Consider the following 26,695-nt stretch of genomic DNA (forward strand, 5'->3'; position numbering starts at 1 on the left):
CAAGAAAAAGGACGGCGAATCGATCATCTCAACACCACTTTTTTAACGCTGCCTCCCGATAAACTGAAGACCTTTTTTTAATCTTATCTTTGAAAGCGTTTGGGCTATCATGACACCAGTAGACGTGCTTCTTAATGGAGCTTAGATGCAGTGTTGTTCCAAAGAGGACACACTAAGGGATTACTGGAAATATTTCAAACCCAAGCCTTTGCTGTCACACAATAGTCGACATAAAGCATAAAACTGCACTGGCTGTGCTAGTCTGTTTTAGCCAAATCCAGCATTCAAGCTCAGGTATTAAAGATGGAAAGAAAGAAAAAAAAAACCCACACACATAGGACTTAATACTTACATGCCGTCTGCAGTAGCAAAGCTTTCTTTTCTTTTCTTTTTTTAACCCGCACGAGGATTGCCTTCTAAGAATTACTCTGCTTCTTTTTTGTTGTTGTTTGTTATTCTCTCTGTCCTCTACAGGCATCATGGACTCGTCCTGAGCAGCACAAGGTATTCTAAATGCATGACTTTTTTTTTTTTTCTTCTCCTCCTTACACTCATCCATCTCCCATGTCAAGGGAGTCGACTGCGATTATGGATGGATGCAGATGAAAATCCTTCAAATAAAAGTCGGGAAGAAGAGTAGGCGCATAATGGGGGCGGTGTAACTTTTTTGCGGTCTCTGAGGCCATTTTAGTTTGATTTATAGAGTGGACCCTCATTTTTCACGATTAATCCATTCTAGACAGTCCGACTGAAACGGAGTCATACAAAAACCAAAGCAATATTTCCCATAGGATAATAATAATATACATAATTTTGTATTTTAAATTTTTTAATTTATTATAAAAAAAAGTATCAAATAAAAAAAGATGCAATTTTTAAATGTACATAATCTTTTCCAGACATCCAAAAATATTTACAAAAAGGCCCAAACATTTTATGGACAATAACTGTAGTCGTTTTGATGAAAGACGGGAATAGGGAGAAGTCATTTTTGTTCTTTGTTGTGAGTCTTTTCTTGAATTCTATCATCTCTCTCACCTTTATCATATTGCTTAGCACTGAATGTTTTGTTGTGATGTCTAAAAAGGGGTTCTTCTTCATGTAAAACATCCTGTCAAAAGTCAGGCTTTGAAAAGAAAAAAACACGCATCACACTTTCTTTAGCCAACATAGCGGCAGTTGCACTCAATTTTGGTGCTCGCTTATTGAGTGACTATTCAAGTCACGTCATCACGGGGCCAATGAAAGTGGATGTAAAACTGTGTTACTGTACTGCATGCTTTTACTTTGAAGGTTTGACTCTTGACAGGATGTGCTGCCCGAGTGTTGCAGAGCAGACCCGGATGGTTCCTGCTTTGAGTTCACAAAAGCTTGCGTTGTGGAAATACACTTTGTAAAAGGAAATATCATTTTTTAAATGTAGTATGGCGGAAACCGCGCGTACATTCTTGTGACCACGTCTTCTTACAGTAGTTCATTACACGCCATTCGTGACCTCGAAATCACGTACGTCAGAACCATCATAAACCAAGGGCCCACTCAGAGTGCCTTAGTAAATAAAACATGATGCATCTTACAACTTTGAATTGTGCTGTTTTTGCACATCAGTTTCTGATTTTTTTAGTTGCCATACACGAAGGAGCTATTCAAAAAGACTTGATTTGTTTTGCTGTTTTTCCTCATTTTTACCCCTGATAAGCAGCCCATTTTTATCACTTACATTATCCATTAATCTTTAACATCTAATTTCTCCTATCAGTTGTGTTGCGCCACCTTTTACAGCGTCTATGAAATGGGCAGCAAGTTGAGTTGACCAAGAAAAGTCTAACTTTGGCACGCGGTCCTATCTCCCCCAGTGCTGTGCCAATATCTTCTCCATCGCGTTATGTCTGCCTCGACGCATCACAGCCAGCGACTTTAATAAAAATGCCAAAAGAAAAATCTGCCAGCAACTTGCTTGGCTTAATATTTTCTGCGTGGGGTAAATAGAAGTACAGAACATATTTATTCATGTGGTAAACCAAATTCAACATCAATATCCAGTTCCCTAATTTGGCTGAATATTAAAACTGATTTATCTCATTCTGTTTTAATATTCAACCAAAGTAGTGATGATGAACTCACTGCTACGTCCACGTCCACATCAAATATTGATGTTATGCAGGCTCAGATGCGGCCAGAGGCAGAACCCCCCCCCCCCCCCCCACACCTCAAAAAAGCATGAGTATAAAAAATAAAAACATTAAATAAACAATCTAAATTTGCTCAGGGTCCTGTTCTTTTGTGGAATGACATTCATTCCGTAATGATCACGATGCCCAAGAGTACCTGAATGAGAAATGCAGTTGTTTGAGACTAGAGGCGAGGAGGGAACGTTTGTCATCAAGCGCGGCGATAATTACGAGGTTTGTGTAAACACTTGGCCCGGGTTCCTTCCTATTGAAGTAACAGACCTATGGAGGTTTCCTTTCTTTCTACCAAGGAGTGCTTGAAAGATGTGAATTTATCGACAAGACTGTGATTGGTTTACATTAAAGGGGTGGGCAAAATCAAAGTCATCAGACATGCTGTTCTAGTGCACCTACATTGTGTGCGTGTAGACATCCCATAATAGAAGGCAGGCAGTGGGGGAGAAGAGTTATGAGCATGGAACAGTGTTGTGTGCGTGCCGAGCATGTTAGCGCCAAATGCATCAAGCTGCAGAGGGGAGCTCATTTCCTTCTTCCATACGCCGGGCCGGTTAAGGTTTGGTGACACGTGAAGTTAACGTGTCCCATAGTGGTTTCCCGATTTCACGCTCCGACGTTCCCGGACTGTCTCTGCCTGCTACGCAGTTAAAGCAAAGAAAATGTGCTGTAGCTTTTGCTTGTTTTTTTGGAGGTGCGAATAGTCTTGATGTTGCTTTAGAGTGTTGATGCCATGTCCCAGTAAATAAACGCCACACCTCAGATAAAGGCCTCCTTTACTCATTACTTGCGACGCAACAAGGTGGATGTAGTTGTCTAAAATGGCATCTGAACCCACCGTGTCTCATGGCAGCCATGTTTAGAGCGACACAGCAGATGTGGCATCAGTAAAGCTGCATTATTTTATTTTTTTTTACTTTAGTTCAAAGAGAAGTTTCTTATTATGGGGCAAATTCATCAGTGAACTCATTAATTGATTTTGCAAATTTGAAAATAGGATTGTTCGATAGCATTATTTTTTTTCTAGACCGATACCTGTATGAGTAGTCATCGATCCCAAGTACTGATAATAGTAATTTGGATACATAAAATTTATACAATAAAAAAAATAATAAAAATAAAATTGCGAAGAATTAATGACAATTTTCTATTCTTTTAATTTTGAATTTTCTAGTTCCTGATTGTAAAACGGCCACAAGAGGGCGGCGGTCATGAGTATTGGCTGCCGTCATGAGTACCAATACCTTGAAATAGGGCGGGTATCAGCCCATACTCGCCCATCCCTATTTGAAAGTATTACTCTCAGAATGTTCTGAACTCCTGTTTGGATGCCTGTAACATTGATTGGAATGAAACTGTGGAACGTGGATGCAGCTCAACGTCCCCTAGTCATGGGATCAATCATGAGATTGAACAAATAAACAATTACCTTGACATCCCTAATATTGATTGTGATAGTTTCAGGAAGTAGCATTATAAAAACACATTTGTATCAATAAATGCTGCCCAAACAGAAGCCTGGGTTTGAGCAGTTGAATAGATCCGCCCCTTTCCGCTATATCAGGACGTACCTTCGTGACTTCTAGTCTTACGTAGAGCTTCAACAGACGTTTCTAATAGGAAAATGAAAAAAATATTGCTCAAAACAAAGAATCAATATTTAGTAAATGACAAATTTAGACTTGTGCATCGGCCGCGCAGCGTTGCCAAGCTGCACAGTTCGACGGAGAATGTTTTCTGCACCGGGGTCAGAAGAAAAGGCCATTGTGTTATATAAGCGTTGCTCCAGTCTCTTCTACCCGCGATGCATAATGAATGCTGCAGGCATGCGTAGCCTATTCAATTGGAATACAAACTAGCAGAGTCTCTCTTTACATGGCCGCCCAGGCTGCCTCCTCAATCAGTATGTGTAAAAGCATCCCTAGCATTGTTTTGCTTGCAGCTTGGACCGGAGCCATTCACAAAAAAAAACACACACACACAAAAAAAGTTGAAAATGAGCTGCTTAGGGCGTTTGCTGCTGTCGCACCTTATAAAATGAACAATCCACCAACAAATAAATACATCAACTTTGTGTCCCAAATCCATTAATTAAATGCAACAATACGGATTGACAGCTTGAGGTTCGCCAAGCGCGGCAAATCAGACAAAAGGCAGCACCTCAAAGACAATTCATCATCTGTCATTTGCAGCTCGATAAAATGAAACCAACGCGGGCAAAGTCATAAACGACAATTATCAGGACTGGCGGTGGGGCAATTATTTGCCATCTTAACTGCAGAGAAACAGTTGTTACGGGCATTACTGTTATCATTAGGCTGGTTTGTAATCAGTGTCACAAGTAGTGCTCCGATCTTGTGAGGGAGCGTTTTGAAGTGGCAGTGACCCTGCAGGCGGGGAAGCTGCTTCAAGTCAGGTGTCGATGAAAGCAGGTAGCATCTCTTGAGTGCTTGGAGTCATTTACATAACTCATTAGCCAGCTGCCTGTTGTCATTTCCCTGGCTCGGAATGCAACGCGCTCTCTCCCTCACGGAATTTGATACACATTTTGGAAAGCGTTGGCAGCCAAATCAGTGCCGAGGTGATCATGACAAGCAATCGAACCCCGTCCCCTTCCCCAAATTAAAAAAAATAAATAAATCATCAAATCAAATGACCGTGAATGAAAGCAACGTAAAAGCTGGCTTAAGGTGAAGCGGCGCTGTCACAAGTTGCTAAGCACTGCGAGTGGAAAGCGCCGCATGGTTCCCCCGTCATGAATTATTGATCAGCTCCCCGCGACTGTGCTCTTGTGTTTCCACATCTGTTGCCTTTTTTTTCCTGTAATCAAATGTCTTCTGCTCCTCAGCCTAGTTCCCATCGACATCATGGGCCATTTAAATGAGACGATGGATGTGGCGTCTCCTTAACCGGGCTGTTGTTTGCTTCTGTTCAGAGTGAGGATGGGAACGTGGTGGTGCGCAGCGACGCTCGCGTCTCCTCCCTCACGCTCAAGTACGTCAAGTACACTGACGCCGGGCAGTACCTGTGTTCGGCGCGCAGTGCCATCGGGGAAGACGACCAGGGGGCTTATCTGGAGGTCCGCTGTAAGTATTCATTGTATAGTCAAGCGCTTGATCTCACGTCAACATACTGCCTTGGCACCAACAAGATGGTGGGAAATACATACTTTTGTTTTCACCAAGATGGTGCACAAAGCAAGAAATAAATAGGTGATTGTTTTATTTACAAAATACTTAACTCATCCACTCCGAGCCATTTCACTGAAGCAACCCCCTTCGCTCCTGGCTGTTTTACTGGATTTTGTCTGATTTTGCAATGCCCACAAAAGAAAGACAAGAGTCTTTTCTTTCATCGGGAAAAAAGTATATTTCTATATGTTTCTATTTTGCAGCAATTAGCATTAGAATATGGCTAAGTTTTATCATTATTCATGAATCTGTTTAAAACAGTGGGGGGAAACAGCTTTTTTGCAACATGGCCCTGGTTGATCTCTTATACTCTGCTGCCACCTGCTGGCCGTTTTTTGTAATAACTACCATTGCTTCAAGCATTCTCTTCAGTTCAGAGGCTGCATCAAAGCCTTCTGTATGCTCTAGCATAAAAATAAAAAAAAGTATAAATGCGTCTTTTACAGCATAGTAATATTTAAAATAGAACGTATTTATATGTTTTGGGGATCAAATGAGTTAAGCGAATCCTTCGTTTATGACAGTTTATTAGTAGTAAATATTAGAATTAAAAAAAATGTTTCTAGGTCAGCGGTGTCAAAGTCCGGTTCTCGAGGGCCTGAGTCCTGCATGTTTTAGAGGTTTCCCACGTTCAACACAGCTGATTCATATTTAAGTTCATCAGCAAGCTCTGTGGGAGCCTGATAAGGATCTTGATCATCGAATCAGGTGTGTTGGAGTAGAGAAACCTCAAAAACATGCAAGACTCGGGCCCTCAAGGACCGGACTCTGACACCTGTGTTCTAGTCATGACTTAAAACAATGAAATAAAACAATGAAATGAAAACATTAAGTATCAGGGTAACCTGAGCATGTCTTCTTGTGCCATGTAATTCATTGCACGCCTGAAAAAAAAAAAATGGCGGTCCAGCAGCAAATAATGCGTTACCTCCAATATCATGAAGATGTTGCATTCCCAGTCGCTTTGATTTGAAGTTTTTTGGGTGGTAGCAGCAGAACCGTAATCCCGTTTTCTGTCAGCACATGACATGAATTTGCAAAATCAGCAGCGTGCTGTCGAAAGCGTCTGCTAACCTGGCGCAGGGGCTTGAGATATGCGGCCTGTCGCCCAGAGCTCTTCATCCGACAGCTCGCTGTGTGGCGGCTCCTCGCTTCCATTACGCCCTGACATTTCTTAACCCCTTCCTCTCACAGAGAATGATGAAAATGTCGATGTGTTCGCTTAACGACATGCATTATCACAAGGCCCTTCTGCCTCTGAAAGATGACATTTTCCCGCCTTTCTTCCATGTTACTATTCCACGTAAAAAGTCGAACACTTTTACATCGTCTGACTTGCGTCTGTAATTCAAAATATTACATCCGGTATTTTTCAGTCTGTGCCTTCCACACGGATCCCCAAAAAAGCAGGAAATTACGACAAGTCATGCAATATGATAATTAGATGCATTCCGTTGAAATAATTAGGGATTTGTCGGAAAATCGCTTTTAACACAAAAGTGGAATCAAAATGAATTGTCAACACAGCTGCCGCACATCACTTACTGCACTTCTGTTACTACACCTCGGAAAATGAAAAATGATAACCATAGCTGCATAAAAGGCACCTTTTGCTGAAATCGGTGTAAAATGTAGCTTTTGATGTCAATAGTTGCTAAGAAGAAGCAGTTTGAGGGATCAGAAATGATGAAAATGCTTTAAAACCCGTTTTTTTTTTTAAAGAGAGAAGAAAAATCACCTTATATCTCTGTGAATGGCTTTGATGCATCATTCTTTGATGCAAAAGCATGCTTTGAACACACGTTTCAGTTTTATAATTAGAAGACCTGGGTTGACAATTTATGCATTTTGTGTGAAAGATAACTTCAGTGCTAGGATGTCTTACAAACACGCTGAATGTGATTAGCCCATTCAATCAAGCCAACCTATTTGGAAACGCAGTCACTGGAAATGTTTGCAATAACCGAAATCATTTTCATCTGGTCTTTTTTGTCATTATTTCACCATTCCAAGTGTATAATATTAGTGTGACAATACACTGTGGCGTCTATATTCCCATCTTATAAAAATGCACGGATGCATTTTTCATTTCAAGCATCGTTACACCCTTGAGATTAGGAGCGTAACAATCGGACGCATTTCTCCCAAGACGCCCCCAAGATCCACGGCGAAGTGGCGGTGTACACCTGGGAGGGCAACGCCGTCAACATCAGCTGCGAGGTGCAGGCTCACCCCAGCCAGGTCACCATCGCCTGGCTGCGGGACGGACTGACGCTGCCCAACGCCAACACGAGCAACATTAAGATCTTCAGATCGCCCTCGGCCAGCTACCTGCAGGTAAGACGGGCGCGCTCGCCAATGGCGCCTTCACGCCATCAAGATTTCATGCGTTTACTTTCAGCTCTGTACAGTGAATAATTCACCAGCGGGAAATCCACAGCAACGACTAAAAATACAATACAGTGTATCTCCCGCACCCTCACGCTTTAAACATTTAAATTTGTTGTGCAACATGAATTCAAATATTTGTCTCAAAATGCGTACTCAAGTTTGGGAACGTGCAAAGACTTTAGAGTACTTAATAGTGGAGCTGTAGCATTATTTAATTAATTAAGCTGTCTTGCAGTTTGAAGTCGCCTGGATGCCATAAGTTGCAGCCCAGTGTTGTTATTTTTATTCTCAAACGATGGCGATAGTCCCGGACGGCTGTTAGCTTGGGAGCTAGCATCTCTTGTTGTAACATGGAAAGCCCCACGTCAACACGGTGGGATATAGTTCAGCCACCGGAGGCATTGAGCGGATATATTTTCATGGCTCATGTAGGATTGTATAGGCATACAAAAATAGCAATTTTGAAGCCTTCATTTTTATACTTGCTGATGCAATTCAAATTTGGCAGCGTTTGGTCTAGTACTCAAGCAAAAAAACATTACGACAAACACTGAGCACAGTTTTACTATATATGGGATGAGCAATTGTAATTTGCCCCTCTGTAGGTGACGCCGGCATCCGAGAACGACTTTGGGAGTTACAACTGCACTGCTTCCAATGAGATGGGCACAGAGGCCAAAGAGTTCGTCCTCATTCAAGCCGGTCAGTCTCAAAAAAGGAAAAAAAATCCAATCTCGTTTGCTCTTCTCACCTCACTTCCTGTCCTCCATTCCACCACAGAGGTGCCATCGTCTCCATTCATCAATGAGGTGTCACCTTTCTCCACCACCGCGCTGGTTCAGTTCGAGGAGCCCGAGTCCACCGGTGGCGTCCCCGTGCTCAAGTATAAAGCAGCGTGGAGGATGCAAGGCAGAGGCAGCTGGTCGCAGAGAATCTACGAGCTCAAAGATGGTATGTGATGAAGTGGAGTTTTCCTCCCGCTCCCATCTGGCCGCATATAGAATTAGCAGGTGTTGTTGCTGTTTTTCCTTTGGTTTGTTCTCTCTTGTCTGCCGTCTTGTACACGCCGTCCGGTCTGGTGGCATTCCAAATAAATTCAGACACAAAAAACGATGTCATAAAATGTATAAAACCTTGAAACTGATCCATATGAACTGAACTGGCATGGTAGACTTCAACATTTACTTTCTACCCTGCTGACCATGAACTTTGACACCGTTAGGCTCCATGGGCGAGGTGACCATAACAGACCTGAGGCCAGACACCAACTATGAAGTCAAGATGTCTGCCATCAACGGGAAGGGGGAAGGCGAAAGCTGCCCCGTGGAGATCTTCAAGACGGAGCCAGTCCGTAAGTTCCTCACATGACAAACATGGACCTGACAAACGGGCATATACCGTTTTCCATTTAGACTAAGACTTGGACAAACATCAAAACCCGGCTGTCAAACAGCTGTTAGTCACTACAATGTTGCAAAGTAAAGAAATGACAAAACGTGAAACAATCATTCCTTCGCATGCTTATTTGTGAATGGCGTTACCGCCTTTGCAAAAAAAAAAAAAAAAAAACCACAAAAAAAAACACACACCTTCATTACAATACATCACAACTAAAGGTCATCATGGTTATTGTTGCTCCAATAAACTCTCAGCTCCCGCCAGCCCCTTTTCATCACCACTTTGTAGACACGACTACACTCCATTTTGAATTAACATTTGCATTTCATTAGGCTCACACAATAAATGTGACTTGGTCCATATCAATTACACCACAGGAAGAAATGCACTGTCAATATAGAGACTGTTATTTAGCTATTAGCACCCCCTGGTGGCAGGAGAAGACATTAAACCAAACAGTTGACTCATCAAGTCAAGTCTGCAATTAAGGCTCATTTTGTTTTAGGCACTTGCATTTTAAATGCTTACTAAAGCCAAATTGACAAGTGTTTTCTTTAACATTTTCAATTGAGGTGAATAGTGTATGCGTAACATTAGGTTATATTTCAAGTGTTTTTCATGAGAAGCGTAACTCAACCTCATCTTGACCTTGACTGCCTCATTAAGTTCAATAGGAAGTACAGATGATTAATTGCCATTGTGTGTTTTTCCTTGTCTTAAGATGACGATTTTGGTTTATTCTCAGGAGACACAGGTTTGTTCTGTAGTCCGGATGATTAGAGTAGCTTGTGCAGATTAGTTTCTATCAAATGTACAAATTAGTTTTTGGTAGACGTAGTTTTAAAGCCCCCTTTTACAACATGGATGCCGCATATGTGTTACAGGCTCACACTCGCAGCCAATACGTATTTTTATACGTCTCACTTGGCAATGACATCATCCAATTACCTGATCGGGGATGCGGCGTTGCCATGTGAAAGTACACAACAAATTCCCGCCTGGATAAATGCCTTTTGTGGGATCTTTTTGTAAAAGGAGGCTGCGTTGATGTAGAATGATGTATTGCACCCCCCCATCCCAAAAGTTATCTGACAGTACAATTAGCAGTGTGTGAATTACTAAACGTCATAGTAATGAATTAAAACCAACGTTCCATTTCAAAAGGCAAACGTCACTCTTCTGGGTTCGGCTTTGTGCCGTCGACTGTTTGGATTGTTCCCCTCAGCGGTGACTTATCAGTTGCTCCTTTTCACACACGCTCGAGACCCATCCTAGCCTCTGATGCCCCCCCTTCCAGAGTTTTAGCATGCTAGTCATGTGTCCTATGCTCCCTCCCTTACATGTGCAATTCATGTGACTGTTATTCTTCTTGCATGGCATCGTGACGACCGCCCCCCCCCCCCACCCCCAACTCCCCCCTGCGCTCTGCAGAAGGTAAACTTGGCGTTGAGACTGATTGCTTTAATCGACGAACGCCGCTATTAAACGCCACATTAATTGCTTCTAAGCGGACACGCAGCAAAGTTGGAACTAAAACGCCATTAATCAATCGAGTAGGCATCCGTCGTCTTGGCGGGATTAATTAGAGCCAGAGCCGGTTACCTTGGCGATGTTTATCAGCGTCTCTTGAATTGTAATTGAGAGGCAGCTACCTGTGGGTTGCACCGCTATTAATCTCATGTGGAGGAAATGTTGCAGCGGAATTGTCCAAAGTCAAACAATGTTCTGATATCAAAACTCGTTTTTAAAAGTTCATATTTTGTCCAGAATTAATTTGATAATGTCTTTTAAAAACATTTTTTTTCCACTGAAGATGACATCACCCGTGGTAAGGAAGTAGCTAACGACCAATCATGGTTCACCGGTTTCCTGCGTTTGGTGCAAACTGAACCATGATTGGTTGTTGCCTACTTCCTCAGCACAGGTGATGTCATCTTCAGTCGACAGCACGTGGGAATTTTTTTTTTTTAGGTATTAAAGGCATTAATTGTTCGTGAATAATAATAATGTTTTTTTTTCTTCCAATTATAGGCAAAATATTAACTTTTTACTGCAGAAAATGGCTCAATGAGTCAAGTATACTTTTAAAAAATCAATTTACCGCACTAGTAATATTATAACAATCTCTTCCTTAGTTGTACAAACATATAAAATGCAAATAAAGTGAATCCATTCTCTCCTTACAGACACACATTGGAGAGGATATCATTTTGGACTCATTCCACTATAATTAAATGCTCTCTCTACAAAAAACACAACTCCCTTTTCCACACTTTGCTCTGGTTCTCAATCAGAAGCTTTTAGTATTCATGCCGAGAGCGCTTCCTAACAAACTCATTGCCTCACCGTCACAAGCAGCTTGGACCGAGTGTGAATATAAAGTCTAACCACAGCTTCTTCTATTTGTCGTCTTTTAACTCTGATGACAAACTTTTTTTTTCTTTTTTTTTTGCAAGCTTGTTAGTAACCTGAGTGCTGCATTTAACCTTTGTTATCGAAATCAGGCCGAGTAGCATAAACATGTCATCCAGTGCTAATTTGTTGTGCTGTAAACATTGCAGTCAATGAGAAAAAAGCTCTGGAGGCTTGGAATGCGTGTGTGTGTGTGTGTGGAAATGTGTGTGTGTGTGTGTCCTTATATCAGTCAGTCATCTGGATTCTGTTTGAGTGCCACTCAGACTGAATTAGATGAGCACGCACCCGTGTGTCATTTAGTAATGAGTGTGACTCCACCATCTGGAGGCAAAGCTTCTAAGGAAGGGCCAATGACCTGAAAAAAACAAACAAAAAAAAACACGACAACAAAGAGAGCGAAACGCTTTGTAAAACTTTCCACCTTCATCTCAACTTCTAAACACGAGACGCTTCCCCTTCCTCAATAACCCAACTCGCTGGTCTGGGATGTTTTTTTTTTCTTTCAGTGAAATGTTGATAAAAAGCGCTGTTGCTCCCTGCCTGTAGGAAATCCGAGTCCTCCCAAACTGGATGGGGCACTTCAGCCAATAGGCAACTCCCTGAAAGTCAGCTGGATCAAGCAGGATGACGGCGGATTGCCCATCCTCCATTACCTCGTCCGCTTCAAACCGGTGAGTATGGCGGCAAGGGGAGTTTTGTGGATATCAAGCTCGTACTGTGGACTTGAACCACAAAGCAGTACAAATGTCAGGAAGTGACAAGTGAGGAAAATATGAAGTTGCTTTTGGAAACACCAAAAAGATAGTGGCGTGTTACTTGAAACCCTTTAACTCTTATTTGAAATCTTTACAAATCTTACAACCCTAAGGTCAGCTTCAAAGCCTGAGTTTGGCAACAAACCCCGAATTAAACTCATTCAAACCCAAAAACGTCTAAATATGTTTAAAAATATATATATATTTTTTTTCCTTCATTCCTAAAAAAACGTATTCATACGTTTTTCTTTAAAAAAAATTTTTTTTAATGCTAATTAGCAAGCTGTGCATGAAGCCTGATAATGATCCCCAGCTGTGTTGGCTAAGGGAGAAATGGAAAACATGCTGGATAGGGGTACTCGAGGACCGCATTTGAGAACCGTGTGCTAGAGCATACAAAAGGCTTTGATGATGCAACTTCTGATCTGAAGAGGTGGCTTAAAGCAATGGTAGTTATTACAAAATGGTGGCAACAGAGTATAAGAGATCAGCCAGGGCCATGTTGCTACAAGCTCTTTTTGCCAGCGTTTTCAACTGGTTTTTGAATAATGATGAAACTTAGCTACATTCTAACGCTAATTTCTGTAAAACAAACAGATACAAATACTTTTTTGTCTGATGAAAGAAGAAACTCTAGTCTTTCTTTTGGTAGAGTCCATGTTTTTATAGTAATAGAACACAATATTCTGTGGCCAGAATCCAGTAAAACAGCCGGGAGCGAAGGTGGTTGTTTTAGTAAAAATGTCTGGGAGTGAATGAGTTAAAATCCTAACCCTGCCTTGAAACCCAAATTTGAAACTTTTAACTATGGTTAAATTTCCTAAACCAGGCTTTAAAGCCTATTTTCAAACCCTAACTAATTTGAGACCCTATCCTTTCAATTTTAAAACCAAACCATGGATTGAATCCCCAACCCAAGATTGAAAATCACAACCCTAAATAGAAACTCCAATCTGAATCCCTTAACTTGGCTTCAACCACAAACGTGCGTGTGCCTTTAGATTCAGTCGGCGCAGTGGAAACCCGAAGTCCGCATGCCCAGCGACAGCGACTACGTGATCCTGAGCGGGCTGGAGTGGGACACGGAGTACGACATCTCGGTGGTGGCCGAGAACCAGAAGGGCAAGTCGCAGCGGGCCAGCATGTCCATCAGGACGTCGGTCCAGCCGGCCGTCATGCCAGGTAGGGCTCCCTTCCGTCGCGCCCGCCCGCCCGCTCGCGCTTTAACACCGCAACTAAACACAAGCACACCGAGGAGCACCACTCAAAGCACACCTTCTATTTTTGCCCTGAAAGGTAAAAATGACGACTCAATAAATCTACGGGGCCGGAAAAAATAGATTTCCTCTGACAGCGGCGAGGATAAAAAAAAAAAATGCTTTTCCGGCAGAATTTTCCCCACTGCAAGCTTTGACAGCCGTCGCTAAATGAGCTTGAGTTTGCTCCTGCACAAGTGGGCCAGGCTACTTAACCCCCCCTCACTCGCCCCTCTCAATAACCGGCACCATCTTCAGTCTAACGGTGGAAGGAGGGCAGATAGTTTGTGCTAATTAACAGCTGACTAATCAGCTAACTGAAGCTTGTCCGTGCCCCCCCGACGCCATCTTGTCCATTCATCAGACATTTCCCCGCTTTGTGCTTTTCACTTCAATTTGTTGCCCCCCCCCCCCCACCCCTTCTTTTCTTTGATGTTTTCACCTTTTGTTTTTTCAAACATGTTTTCACTTTCTCTCTCCCTCTGTTCCCCCCATCCCTTCTCTTTTTCTCCCCTCATCCTCCTTTTTTTCTCCCCCCCGTCCACCGTTCCTGATCTCCGGCACCGCTTCCGGACATTGTCATCCCAAGCCACTCAGGGCTCGCCGTCCGTCACGTGCTGTGTGGTCTCGCTCATCCTGTCCGTCATCACCGCATTGCTGCTCTCGTAGTTTTGGCAGCGGCTTCCCGTAAACCGCGCGAGAGCGGCCCGGCTGTCTCTTGCGCACACTTTTCAACAACAACAACAACAACAAAAAAAAAAAACTGTGACAGACGTGTGTATGTGTGTGAGTGCATGGTGTGGTCTTCGCGACAGAACTGAACCAAAGGCAGTGGAACCCCCCCCCCCCCCCCCACCCCTCCCCTCAATCCTGCACATGTTGGCAGTGAAGCGCCAACATAGATGAGTGAGAGTTGGCAGCAACAAACGAGCAGCTTCTCCACAACTAGTGTTTTTCTTACTATTAAAAAAACGGAGTGACTGCTCAACCGTATTGCTCACTGAAGTGTGCTGTATATTATGTAAAGAGCAACTAAACCTTTACGCCAACAAAAACAGCTAACAGCCTAATTATATAGGAGTCGTGTACATGATGTATTACAATGAGTTGTGCTTTAATGTGACATTTCTCCTGCATGTCAAAGTGTTTGGGAAAACCTAACCATGTTTTCTACAATGTTAACTTAAGGGTGCTTTTTTTTTTTTTTTTTTTTTTCACACCGAGCTGCACGCCTGTCTTAAGAGCGTCATTTATGTTCAAACAGTATTTTACTTAAGTGTTTCCCATCCTTTCATCAGCCAAGGCACATCTTTGAAATTAGAAAATTTCACAACACAAAGAGTACATATTCTGAAATATGGAACGATATCAACTTCATTGACATTTATATAAACATGCTTACACAGTTACTACATTTACATGCAGTCAGTAGCCGTTTTTAAAACCTGAATATTGTCAATATCCGGGTTTTAAAGGACACGCACAAAAACCTGAATATGTTGTTATTCGGGTCTGAATAAGACCCCCCCGGATTTCCCTTTTTCGAACCCGAATATTTGGTCATATAAATGCGATCGTCGTACCTCGAAATTTTGGTTTGTTTTCTGTTCTAGTCTCAAGGAATACAGTACACTCATGGTTTTAAGAACAGGAAGTTCTTGTATGTGCCGCCATCTTATGTTGCCACTCGCTTAAGGGGCCTAACTTGAATACGTTGATTTCTCTGTAGCATTTTCACATTATTTTCTGTCTCAATGGTGAAAATGCCACAGTGTGTATATATTCAGGATGCACCGTAATATCAGTGGCCGATAATTATTGGCAATTATCGACCAATTTGACGTCAGATAAACCAGAAATAAAAGAAATATAGTCATGCCACGTTGGTCCATCTGTTGTGTTTGTGGCTCAAGTTGTGGCCAACTCCTCAGCCAAGATACTTTCTTAATGAACAAATATTTTTGGGGACCAATTATCACTGTATGATGTCTTACGGCAGTGGTTGGGAATCACCGTTTACATTAACGCGACTGTAAACAAAATGTTTGAGATAAATATTTGAAGATCTCATATCTTAACACCAAATAAACACATGATGTTGAATACATGTGACTGAGAGCTATTTTGCATCCCGCATGTTTATAAAAAACACTGCATCAGCAGCAGGTGAGTCGCTTCTTCTTTGGAAACAATTTTGCAGATCGATTGATCTATTTATGACCTAACCCCGTTGCGGGCTCCCCACTGTGGTGTCGTTACCGTTGTCTGTGTCAGATTTGGACGAAGAGGCGGCGTTCCCCGCCGGCATCATGCTGTGGGCGGGCATCCTGGTGGTGGCGTTCGTCCTGCTGCTCCTGGCCGTGGACGTCACGTGCTACTTTGTCAACAAGTGCGGCCTCATCATGTGCCTGTGCGGAAAGTCGGCCTCCGGCACCAAAGGCAAAGACCTGGAGGAGGGCAAGGCAGCGTTCATGTAGGTGGCCGGCGCACGTTTGCAATCTCAGTGAATGAAAACCTCCATTTGATCAGACACTTTGAAATTTAGTCTTAGTTTTAGTACAGCATCAATCACGCTTCAGTTTTTTTTTTTTTTTTCTCCGAATCATTTTTACTATAGTTAGTCACCATCGCGTTTTTACTAGTCAACTATAAATCTACCATTTTAGTCTTTATTTTAATCCAAGAAAACATAATTGTATTCGTGTAGTCTTAGTCAAAACAAAAACTGTCAATGTTTTAGTCAGGACAATCATTTTACCCCTGTATATATTTTTTTTGTCAGCAAATGAAAAACAACTTCACACACACAATTACAGTAAATCAACAAGTGGCTACTTTGACTCCATGTTACAAGATAGTAAATTAACCATCATTAGTTAGCGGTCGGATTAACATTGTTGGAACATTATAGCCGTTTTTTAATTTTTTTTTTTTACTTTTCACCATGAATCCACCTCCTGTCTGTCCCATGTGTTTGTTCATGTTGCACTGGCTAGCTGCAGATTTGAATATGTGATGTGTCACTGTCACGAGTGTCACATGACAGTTTCGCCGTGACAGATTAGCAGAGACAAGATTTTACAAAATCATATAATTTTCGTCTCGTTTTTGTTCATGAACTAAAAATGACCATTGATTTTAGTCCAGTTTTATAAGTTACATTTTTGTCTCGTCTTCATTAGTCGACGAAAAAGCATACCGATTTAGTCGACAAAATTATTTTTGTGTAGTTTGTTGACGAAATTAACACTGACTAAAAGTTCATGTCATAAGTGTGTCATTTGCGATCATTTGAAACTCAACCTTCTTGTTGATTTCATATGAAATATCTCTTAACAGATTCTTTACAACCTGCCAATGTGACTTTAATTCATTCATTTTTTTTTTTTTACTCAAGCTGGTACTGGATTTTCACATTCTTGTTTAATGTAGTTGTGTTCTCGTGCTGCCCCCAAGTGGCCATTCTATATATTAAAACAAAATCTAAAGATCTCACAGCACACCAAACAACAATGTTGCAAAAAACAGAAATATTTGAAAAATTGATGATCTCGTCTCAATTTACTCAAAAATTGCTTGAATGTATAACCTGGGTACGAAGCTGATATGACCACAAGAAGCCAGGACTTACTTGGTTGTATGAAGAACAGTTACGTACTTTATTTAATTGTACCTTCTACCGTCTAATAGAAGTGGATTTAACTGCATATCACTATATGCCATACTTATACAATAAACAGTAATTTTCTAACAAATTAAGTGAAATTTAAAAAAAATAATCCCCAAAATGTGACAGGGTTTGTGTTGCCCCCGTTTTAGTGAGAAAGAAATATGCTTTGAAACAAATCTACAAACATTCCTCATGTCCGTCTAAATACTGAAAAGTGCGTTCATGTAAATGACGGACGTGATTACATCACATTCAAATGATCAATGGCCAATCATGTACTTTGTATGCAAATGAGTGAGGATCTGCTTTTGCATATTTGTGACCAAGGACAACATCAAATTATTCTCCATTCCGTGTAAGTCGCTCTATTGACGTGTACGTGTCCACAGGAAAGACGAGTCCAAAGAGCCCATCGTGGAGGTCCGAACGGAGGATGAGTGCACAGCCAATCACAACGCAGCAGGCCCTACGGAACCCAACGAAACCACGCCCCTCACAGAGCCAGAGTGAGTAGAGCTGACAGCCGCACAGACTTTTTTTTTTTTTTTCTTCTTCTTCATTTGCTGCTCTTAAACAGTCTTATCAGCTGTTGTACTTTGCACTCCACTTCCAAGAATTCACGTTGATCCCCCTCACCAGGACCAAATTTGACCCGCTTTCATGCACTCCTTTCGGACAAGTTCTGGTCATTCTTGAGTGGAGTCCACTGAGAGTGTGTGGTTTTGTTTACTGTGTGATGATAACCGATGTTGAAGCAATACCAGTAAAAGGCACGCAAAGACAAAGTAAAGCGTACATGACATTGTCGCTGGTACTGTTTGAAGGTGGCTCGTTCTGCGTGGTAGTTCTCTGCTGGGTTTCCAGCCTTGCCAGTCAGTACTCGTCCATGTCGCTGTGTGTATGGGATGCAACCCCGCCCCTTTAATGTCCACTCACGGCATGACTTTTTGTTTCTCCTTAATAATAGTTGCTTTTTTTCTTTTTCTTTTTTTTTTTTGTCGTCGTCCTTGACTTGAGCTGCTTTGTGTCGTTTGTGAGGCCCGACTAATCCTCTCGCATGCCGCTTCGGTGCCACCCTTCCCGTGTCACAGTCACCCTGGTGTCTAGTTTGTGTGTCTGTTCTCTCCCTGCTCTCTCAGGCTGGCGGCTTTCACTGCTGCCCTGGCACTGGACACGCTCTCCTCTGACACGGCCACGCCCACCATTGACCCCGCTCAGGACAGCCCCTCTAGCCAGACCACCACGCTCACGTGTAGCCTGTCCACCCCGGCCAACGACCCCTCGCCCACGCCCATCGCCGCGCCGGCACCCAGCCCGGAGACGAGCGCCGCGCCGCCGACTCCGCCCGTGTGCGGGGCGGCCGTCGAGGCGAAGATGGCGCCGCTAGTCCAGCAGAGGGGAGCCGAGTGGGCGGCGGACGAAGAGGAGAAGAAAAGCCCGCCGACCACCCTCGAACGGACTCAAAAACCCGGGACGCCCGTCCCGCCCAAACGGAGGCATTCGCCTAAACTTGCCGCGCTAAAGGCTAAAGCTAGCCCGCCCGTCTCTCCGTTGGCCTCGGAGCCTCCTCTTACCCCAGAACCCAAGAAAGCAGCTCCCGGCCCGCCGCTCGTTCCCAAAGACCCCGATTCCAACTGCACCTCCGACAAGCCCGCCCAGCCGTCCTACTCTCACTACCCCTACCCGAACCCCTCGCCTACAGCCATCCGGGGCGCTCCTAACGCACCGGATGCTGAAGAATCCCCTCTGGTCCGAGTCATCCCTCCCCCCGTGTCCCCCTCCCCCGCTAACGACCTCCTGGCATCACCGGCGCACATGTACGACTTACTCGCCCGCGACATGGGCCTCGATAACGCCACGTTCGACTTAGAGCTGAGTAACGGCACGGAGAGACCCTCGGCCATCCCCGACGATCTCATTAGCTTAGAGAGCCCGCCCTCTGCCCCTTCTCTGCCCAATGGAGACGGAGCAGACCACCTCCCCCTCTCAGTGGACGCGTCAGAGACTCTGGCCAAGACCGCTCCTCCTGTCAACGATGAGTACGGCTCCCTCTAGAGGTTTATCTGTGTGTGTGCGTGTGTATGTGCGAGTGAGTAACTTGTGCGTTCATTCATTCACCACCACATGTTGCCATCGACCGCACGTTTGGTAACGAGTCTCGTTAACGAGGCTGCTGTGAAGTTGATGTTGACTGCGGAGTGAGGTTGCAATCTTGCGTATTGCTCGCGTCGGGCGCAATTCTCGCATCTCAAAAAAAAAACATTTAGGAAACGCAAAAACAAGATTTGTTTGTTGAAGTGTTAAACACTAAAAGCCATTTTCAACACTTAAGAGTAGTCAACGTATGAAAACAACTGACCGATTGGGTAGAATAGTGTAAAAAAAAAAGGGAAATTGATCACATTTGGACACGGGAGGTTTGGGCCCGACGCCAGCGATGCACGAGTTCAAATGAGCACAAAGGAAGCCTCTTTCAGACGTCACAATCGTAGCCAATTTTATTTGATTTATTTTTATATAATATCGTACTTAAGCACGCATGCAGATACAGTGTAGCGTATCGCAAGTTAGCGTTATCATTTTGAAAATTGTAATTAAAAAAAAAAAGAAGAAGAAAAGATTATTCATTGTTGATTTTCCCACAGAGGTTCGATTGGCGCTGATATTGAGGCATTTTGACACATTTCGGTGTCAGCCTTCTTTTTAAAATCTTATAAGGTAAATCTAAAACCATTTCAATCTCAGTTAACTATTTATTTACATTGTCAGTTAACTTTATAAGAGATGCTTCTGAACCATTTTGTTTTTGTTCAACATTAAAACAAAGAAATGGGAAAGTTTAAGATTTCAGGTATTTTAAAATTTGGGGGAAATAAATATTTAGTGTAGAAAACTAGAGAGCGCTATGGTATGTACTTGTTTAAGTTTCCATTTAACTTTTTAAGACGTACTGATAACCTTGGGCGCTCCTTCAGCATTTTGTTAGAAATTTAAAAGGATGCATATTGTCTAAGATTTAAAAAAAAAAAAAAGGGATTTTGAATAAATTGTTCAATAAACATGCTTTAAGACATTACAACAGAGTCGAGATTGGCATTTGTATTTTTAAAAATGTTGACGCCAAAATTCCGCCCTCCAATTTACTGAAAATGAATATTATTATTATTATTTACCATATTTTGGATACCACGTGAAGGCAGCATTAGCCCCAGGTGCTAGCTAGTTAGCTTCCCTGCTAGCTCCCATGGTGCTCGTGTACCTGCTAGGGAGCTAGCTTGCTAGCATCAAGGGCTAAAGCCAAACTGTGGCAGGTTTTTGACTTTCTGGACTTGGATTTGCCACCTCTGACGGGTATTTACTGAAATATGGTATGGCAAGCGACATGCCAGGGACAGTAAGTCAAACTTGAATATCAGTGCAAAAATGATAATAATAATAACACTTTCAACATACCTCCTTGACAATGCTATGGTATCTTTAGGCTTTTCCACAAATTACAGCTTCATTGATTGTAGATTGTTCTGCATGTCGCTACATGTCTTTTATATACGTCGATAAATGAACCGATATAAATAATAATTTTCATATTAATTCACTGGGCTTGGATAATTTTGTATGGCACGCCTGATGATGGATGCGAATCAAATAGGACGAAAAGAATGACGTTCGTCGTCTGAAAGGGGCTTGATGTAAAAAAAATATATTAAAAAAACGGCGTCTACACCCTCAAGAGAGAAAAGATGCCTTGCGCTATCCTGGCTTCCGTTGTCGTCCTAACATTTTGTTGCCGTGCTTTTGGTTGAGGGAGGCCCCGCGTGATCCCGGGTCGCGACCTGTCCCTGACTGTTGTAAATGGTGGTGAAGGAATATGTAAGCGGACGGTGCCAGCACACCGGATCTTCTTACATATACGTCGACGACGTCATTTTCAGGTTCAGTGTTCACCCGCGTCACGTTTGAACTTTTCTAACTTGGACTTTTCCTTTTGTTTTCTCCCTCCCGACCCATTTCAGGAGCATTTTTTCAGACGGGAAAGGAAAACTGGAGGAGGAGCTGTCCAACGCCCTGACGGAGACGCCCGGCGAACACAACAGTGTCATACAGACAAAAACCACGCAGAGCAAAGCATGAAAGAAAAAAATATATATGAAAAAACTCCATCTTAAACATTGTGCAGCTGCGGGAATTTTCATTTCCAGTGCCCTTAAGTACACACAATCAAACACACACATAAACAAAACACACACTTGTCTGGCACGCACTTTCACCCGAGGAGTTTATCTTGCAGTCACCAGATTTGTATTTTTTTAATTTTATTTAACAGGACTATATTGAGACTCACCCAAGCATTCGATTATCATGCGAACTTAAAAAGAAAAAAAGGAAGAAAAAAAAACTAAGCCGTCTTCATTTTGTCTTGTGCGCGCGACATTCTTTTGTTTTGGGTGCGCCCGCGTCTCGTTAGCTTGTTTGTGCATGTTTGGCTTGCAGATGGTTGCTTAAAGCTTTTATGGTTTTGCTTCACCAATTCGAACACACACACGCGGATGTCACTGGATCGGGCCCGTTTGGCAATCACACGCACCGTCACTGCCACACCAGCGTTTGTTCAACAGGCAAACTTGTAAAACAGAGAGAGAACATCGAAATCTCAATACGATTCAGCTCTACCCGCACGAAGCAAAAAAAAAAAAAGAAGGTTTTTTTTGGGTACTATTTAAAAACTACAAAGACTTCCATCCCTGCCTGCAAGCTTGTGCACTGTGCGTGCGTGCGTGCGTGCGTGTCAGTAGAACGTCCTGTCATCGGTTTCTATGATAATCTGCTTTGTCGTGAGAGATCTAGCGTCTTGTTTTTTATATATATATATATATATATATGTATAAATATGATACTGTATATTAAAATGTACTATTATTAATGTTAGAAGAAGAAAGGTGTGCTCAATGGACTAACATGGTCATGATAATAATAACAACAACAGGTGTAGTGTTATTAAAGCGTCGGGCCTCACACACACACACAGCATCAAGTCTTATCAGTGGTTGTCGTGAAGGAAGGCATGAAATCATAACTACTAACGAGCAGGCACGTTGTTTGGGACGCCAATCGCTCATTTTCGCTTCATGAGTGTTGTTATCGCCCGTTTGCTTTGTTTTCTCCTTCAAGTGTCCTGTAATGTGCTTTCCCCCCCAACCCCTCCCCCCTGCTCAATCCTCCTTGTCTTTTGTACAAACTGCTCGTCAGGAAGCAGGGTGGTCACCAGCTCTTTTCTAAGACAGCAAATGCAACTACCAGTACTTGAAAGACAACTGGGAGGCTCGTATTTCGTCAAAATAATTAAATGCCTCCTGTTTTGCATTATAAAAGAGAGAGAGAGAAAAAAAAAAAAACATTTCAACTCTGTTGCTAACCAAAACAGCAGCACCTACCGAGGCACCAAAACAGCCTGTAATGAATGAAAGGGGAGGAGTGCAACACATTATGAATGGCTTCTTCAATGCCTAGCGTCCGAGGACACGGACAAGTCAATGGACACCAATTTGGGGGAAAATAAACACCTCCCTGAAATAAACGTCACTTCATCGCATCTATGAATTACAAGTATGGAGACTTAGAGTGTTTTTCTGCCTTTTATGACCAAATTAGCACTGTAGTACACAGACTTGGGATCACTCATCCACTTGAGAAAAAAAATGCCTCCCTCAAATAAATAACTCCTTACCCCCTCCCATCAATTAGAAAAGTAGTAGATTTTAAGATGCTATTGTTCACACAGCCTTAAAAGAATCAAATGTGTGCCCATCTGAACTCTCCGGCTAACTAAAATTCACCTGCATAGATGTTGTCTCCAACCTTTTTAAGATAATAAGTAAAGGCCTCCCCTCAAATAAACACCTGTCTTCACATCAGGAAAAAATATGGTAAATAAAATTTGAACGGTCTTGTTCACAAATTTCTAAGCGTCAACTGCAGAACCCATAAGAACTCTATTGCTAACCAAAACAGCAGCACCGACCGAGGCACCTAGAACAAAATTAAAACCCTCAAACGTCTCACTTTTCCAGTCAGAATTAAAAAAATATATATATATATATATCGGGAATTACCTCTGATTATCTGTTTATTGATGCAGTCGTTCCCAAATTAAAGAATTGACCCGATTTGAACTCTTGCTACTCGCTAACCAAGACAGCAGCACCTGTCGAGATACCAAAACAATGCCAAATTAATTAATCCAGTGCAACAACCTGAATGATTCCTTAAATGATTAGTCGACTCTGACAAGTCTATGCACTTCAATTTAGGAAAAATAAAAACCTCCCTGAAATAAACATTCCTTTCAAATGAAATGGCCCTTTTCATATTTAGTTTTATGTTCTGATTTCACTTAGCATTATATGCTAAAGGTTTTCCATATTTTTCCGAGAATAAGAACAAATAAAACGTCGCCCCAAATAAACAGCCTGGCGGTTACTTATTTGAGGAAATACTGTCCATTCAAACAAAAACCTCAACTGTTCTCATACTCTTTCCGGACAGACCACCTTGCTTCCTCGTTTCGATCTCACGGGGTGGAACAACTCGGTAAATATCTGCTGTGTACAGTCTTGAGTGCTAACCCATTTTCAAAATAAAAACATTTGTTTCTCAATCTCACTTGGTCCAGACCCCTTTTGTGATCTATTCCTTTGATGGGGGAAAAAATAAATAAAAAATGAAATGCATGTAATGGCACAAGTTGGCCACCAGATGGGAGCAGAGGCGCGCGCTGAAAGTCTGCGAGCTCAAGTTTTGCTTGGTCATGGATGGACGACTGTCTGTCCAACACGCCCGCTGTGCAAACAGGTTGTACTGGCCGGGAAATTCCGTAATGTACTTGCTCTAATGGTAAACACTTGTTGCATAATGTTTGTTGGTTACACACAAAAATTAAGTAAATAGCTCCAGAGTCTGATATAATAACACTCCCTCCCTTGGCCAAAGCTTGGATGTTTCCCTAATGAGTCATGAAGCCGCAAAACTGGCGCTCACTGTCTGTCCCCTCTTAAACACATGTTCTACTCAACTAAATTAAAAGCAAATCGTGTTCTTTGCTTGTTGTTTCGGGGGTGACAGTCAGACGGACACTGACTGGCAGCGCGAGCCTGGAAAGAGGACGAGTGGATTTAGCAAGTTAGCAGCAGTACACCACTAACATACCGGAAGTTAGTCATCACAGTAAACCACACACGGCCGAATTAAACAACTAAGTGGTTTTGAAAAATGCACAGAAAGAATAATATTTAAAAGAAGAAAATAAAGGCAAGGAGAGGAAGTTAATGCCATTTAACACCATGTAGATATAATTGCTTATTTTTTATTAAAAATACATTTTAAAGCAAGACTATATATATATCCTCAATATAGCATTTTTCCTTAAAATGGCATCAAATTGATAGCAATTTTCTATACTTCCTGAGCGTAAAACCTTGGGCGCTATCACTTACCAATACCATGAAATAAGGTTGGATATCAGTACTCATCCACCCCTACTATGTTGTATAGAGCAGAAAATGTTTTCTTGACACATTGATGAAAAATGTGAGGGAAGAAAATACACTCACAATTACCCTAAAAACATTAATTCTATTATAATATAACAGGTAAGTAAATAAAAGTTACCAAAATACCAATTTCTATGAAATATACTCCCTAGTTTGTAGATTTAATTCAGTAATTTCTTTATGAGAAAGAACCCTCTATTCGTACCACACTTTGAAAATAATTGTTAGTAGGGTAATGCTTATTTTTTTGACAATGAGAATAACCACTAAAGAAGTTGAACATAAAATATTAACTTAAGTAAAAAATGTATCTAAATAAATAAATACATACATAGACTAAACCTAAATAAAAATAAAAATAAAATGTGTTAAAGTGTATGCCTTTATTTTGACAGCTCAAAGCGGAAGCGGCCGTTACGTCTTCCGCGGCTTGGACTCGTCTACTTGGACGCCGGAGCGAGTTTTTGGAGCGGGGCACTGTGAAATGTGGCAGCATGATGCTGCCGGGATAATCAGCGGATAGCAGCGCAGGCGGAGACGACGAGAGGGGTAAGACGACCACTTGACACAAACTACTTTACTATTTACTGCGGATATAGCATTTTAAACGAAATGACATGCTTTGCTTTTTTTTTGGGGGGGGGGGGTCTTATAATTCCACCCCAAGTTTCCCTGAAGCTGATTTTTGCCGCTAACAACTACAAGTGTAGTTAATTTTCTCCACACTGTGAGGCTTTTGATGAGAATTGCTCGTGTGCACCTGATGCGCTCCGGAGGGTTGCGGGCATCCGTCGGAAGGTGACACGATCGGATCAATAAATTAAAAGCATCTTTTTATCTTTGCGTTCGTACACCTCACACACAGATACACACGTGTGTGTGTGTGTGTGTGTGTGCGCGCGCGGGCGCGCGCATTGTTCATGCAGGGCGACGCGCCGTTTCCACGCGTTCATCCATCTTAATAGTTTGATAACTTATTGATCGGGCGGCTTAATTGTCTGGGGCGCCTCTAATTACGAACGTGCGCTGCCTTAATGGACTAATCAGCTTTTGTCGTCTACCTGTTGAGGGGCGGGTGCGTGTGCGTGTGCGCGCCCGCGCGCCCGTGCGTGCGTGCGCGGCTTGATAAATGGCCACCGTCACCTCTCTCAGTATGCAGACGTTATTACGGCGACGTGCCCGCTTGCAGACTAATCACCCGGCAACAAGCAAACTGTTGCCGCACGCGCGCCTCCAATCGACCTGTTGTCTGCTTTTTGGAGACTTACCCCCCCCCCCCCCCAACCCCCCTTCAATTGAAATCTACAGTCTGTTTGGAGACTTGACTTTGCCTCATAATCGGGTCTAAATGGTTATTTTTGTCCCCCTCTCTTGCTATCAAAGTCAGCAGAAGCTGATTATCGGATGTCTCAATCGACAATCGTCAACGCCGAGTTGGGGCCGAGGATCTTGACAGAATCTGTGTACTTTGGTCAATTATTCCGAAGCAATAATACTGTTAATCAGGTTGAATGTGAGGATTTTTAGTCCCTTGAGATCAAAATCATCTATGGTCCAATTGGGTAAGGTCCCGACCGATTATCCTGTGGTGAGGAAGGAGCTACTAAATGGACTCAATAGAATCTAAAAACTTTTGATGATAAACTGACGGAACTAGGCCAAATAAATATATTATAAAAGAAGAATATAGAACTATAAATTAATATCAGTTTATCGATAATCGGGCCCGATTTGAGCATTATCCCTCCCTTGGGATCAAAGTTAGCCAAACCCTGATTATCAGATATCTCTAAAAGATTAGCCAGAGTTGTGATTAAGATTGATTTTTTTTTTGTCTCCCTAATCTGCTTGGGACCATCGTAATCAACTACTGGACTAATCGTAAA

General features: G+C 42.4%; 3 protein-coding genes across 16 annotated transcripts in view; 2 read left to right on the top strand and 1 right to left on the bottom strand.

Moving 5' to 3' along the window:
• Positions 1–23,917, top strand: part of ncam1b (neural cell adhesion molecule 1b) — a 68,002-nt gene extending 44,085 nt beyond the window's left edge. For 2 of the 10 annotated variants that reach the window (XM_077565393.1, XM_077565394.1), the window contains 13 exons: positions 475–504; positions 5,122–5,272; positions 7,527–7,714; positions 8,374–8,470; positions 8,549–8,719; positions 8,991–9,119; positions 9,888–9,920; positions 12,128–12,252; positions 13,338–13,518; positions 15,867–16,065; positions 17,652–17,768; positions 18,402–19,301; positions 21,276–23,917. In XM_077565393.1, coding sequence (XP_077421519.1) covers positions 475–504; positions 5,122–5,272; positions 7,527–7,714; positions 8,374–8,470; positions 8,549–8,719; positions 8,991–9,119; positions 9,888–9,920; positions 12,128–12,252; positions 13,338–13,518; positions 15,867–16,065; positions 17,652–17,768; positions 18,402–19,301; positions 21,276–21,393 — 2,439 coding nt within the window. In that variant the 3' untranslated portion in view covers positions 21,394–23,917. Of the gene's footprint in view, positions 1–474; positions 505–5,121; positions 5,273–7,526; positions 7,715–8,373; positions 8,471–8,548; positions 8,720–8,990; positions 9,120–9,887; positions 9,921–12,127; positions 12,253–13,337; positions 13,519–14,181; positions 15,698–15,866; positions 16,066–17,651; positions 17,769–18,401; positions 19,320–21,275 lie in introns of those variants that run through there. The other 8 variants (XM_077565395.1, XM_077565397.1, XM_077565400.1 and 5 more) reach the window with 7 other exon arrangements.
• LOC144051863 (cell adhesion molecule 1-like) overlaps positions 1–26,695 on the bottom strand; it is a 321,818-nt gene that overhangs the window by 249,354 nt on the left and 45,769 nt on the right. For 3 of the 4 annotated variants that reach the window (XM_077565411.1, XM_077565410.1, XM_077565407.1), the window contains exon 3: positions 15,852–16,039. The exons of the other annotated variant lie outside the window; for it this stretch is intronic. The gene's annotated coding sequence lies outside the window, so the exon portion shown is untranslated. The remainder of the gene's footprint in view (positions 1–15,851; positions 16,040–26,695) is intronic. 4 annotated transcript variants of the gene reach the window in all.
• Positions 25,198–26,695, top strand: part of zbtb16b (zinc finger and BTB domain containing 16b) — a 28,463-nt gene continuing 26,965 nt past the window's right edge. For both annotated transcript variants that reach the window (XM_077565404.1, XM_077565405.1), the window contains exon 1: positions 25,198–25,358. The gene's annotated coding sequence lies outside the window, so the exon portion shown is untranslated. The remainder of the gene's footprint in view (positions 25,359–26,695) is intronic.

This window comes from Vanacampus margaritifer, chromosome 5, assembly GCF_051991255.1.
Source record: "Vanacampus margaritifer isolate UIUO_Vmar chromosome 5, RoL_Vmar_1.0, whole genome shotgun sequence".
Classification (NCBI taxonomy): Eukaryota; Metazoa; Chordata; class Actinopteri; order Syngnathiformes; family Syngnathidae; genus Vanacampus; species Vanacampus margaritifer.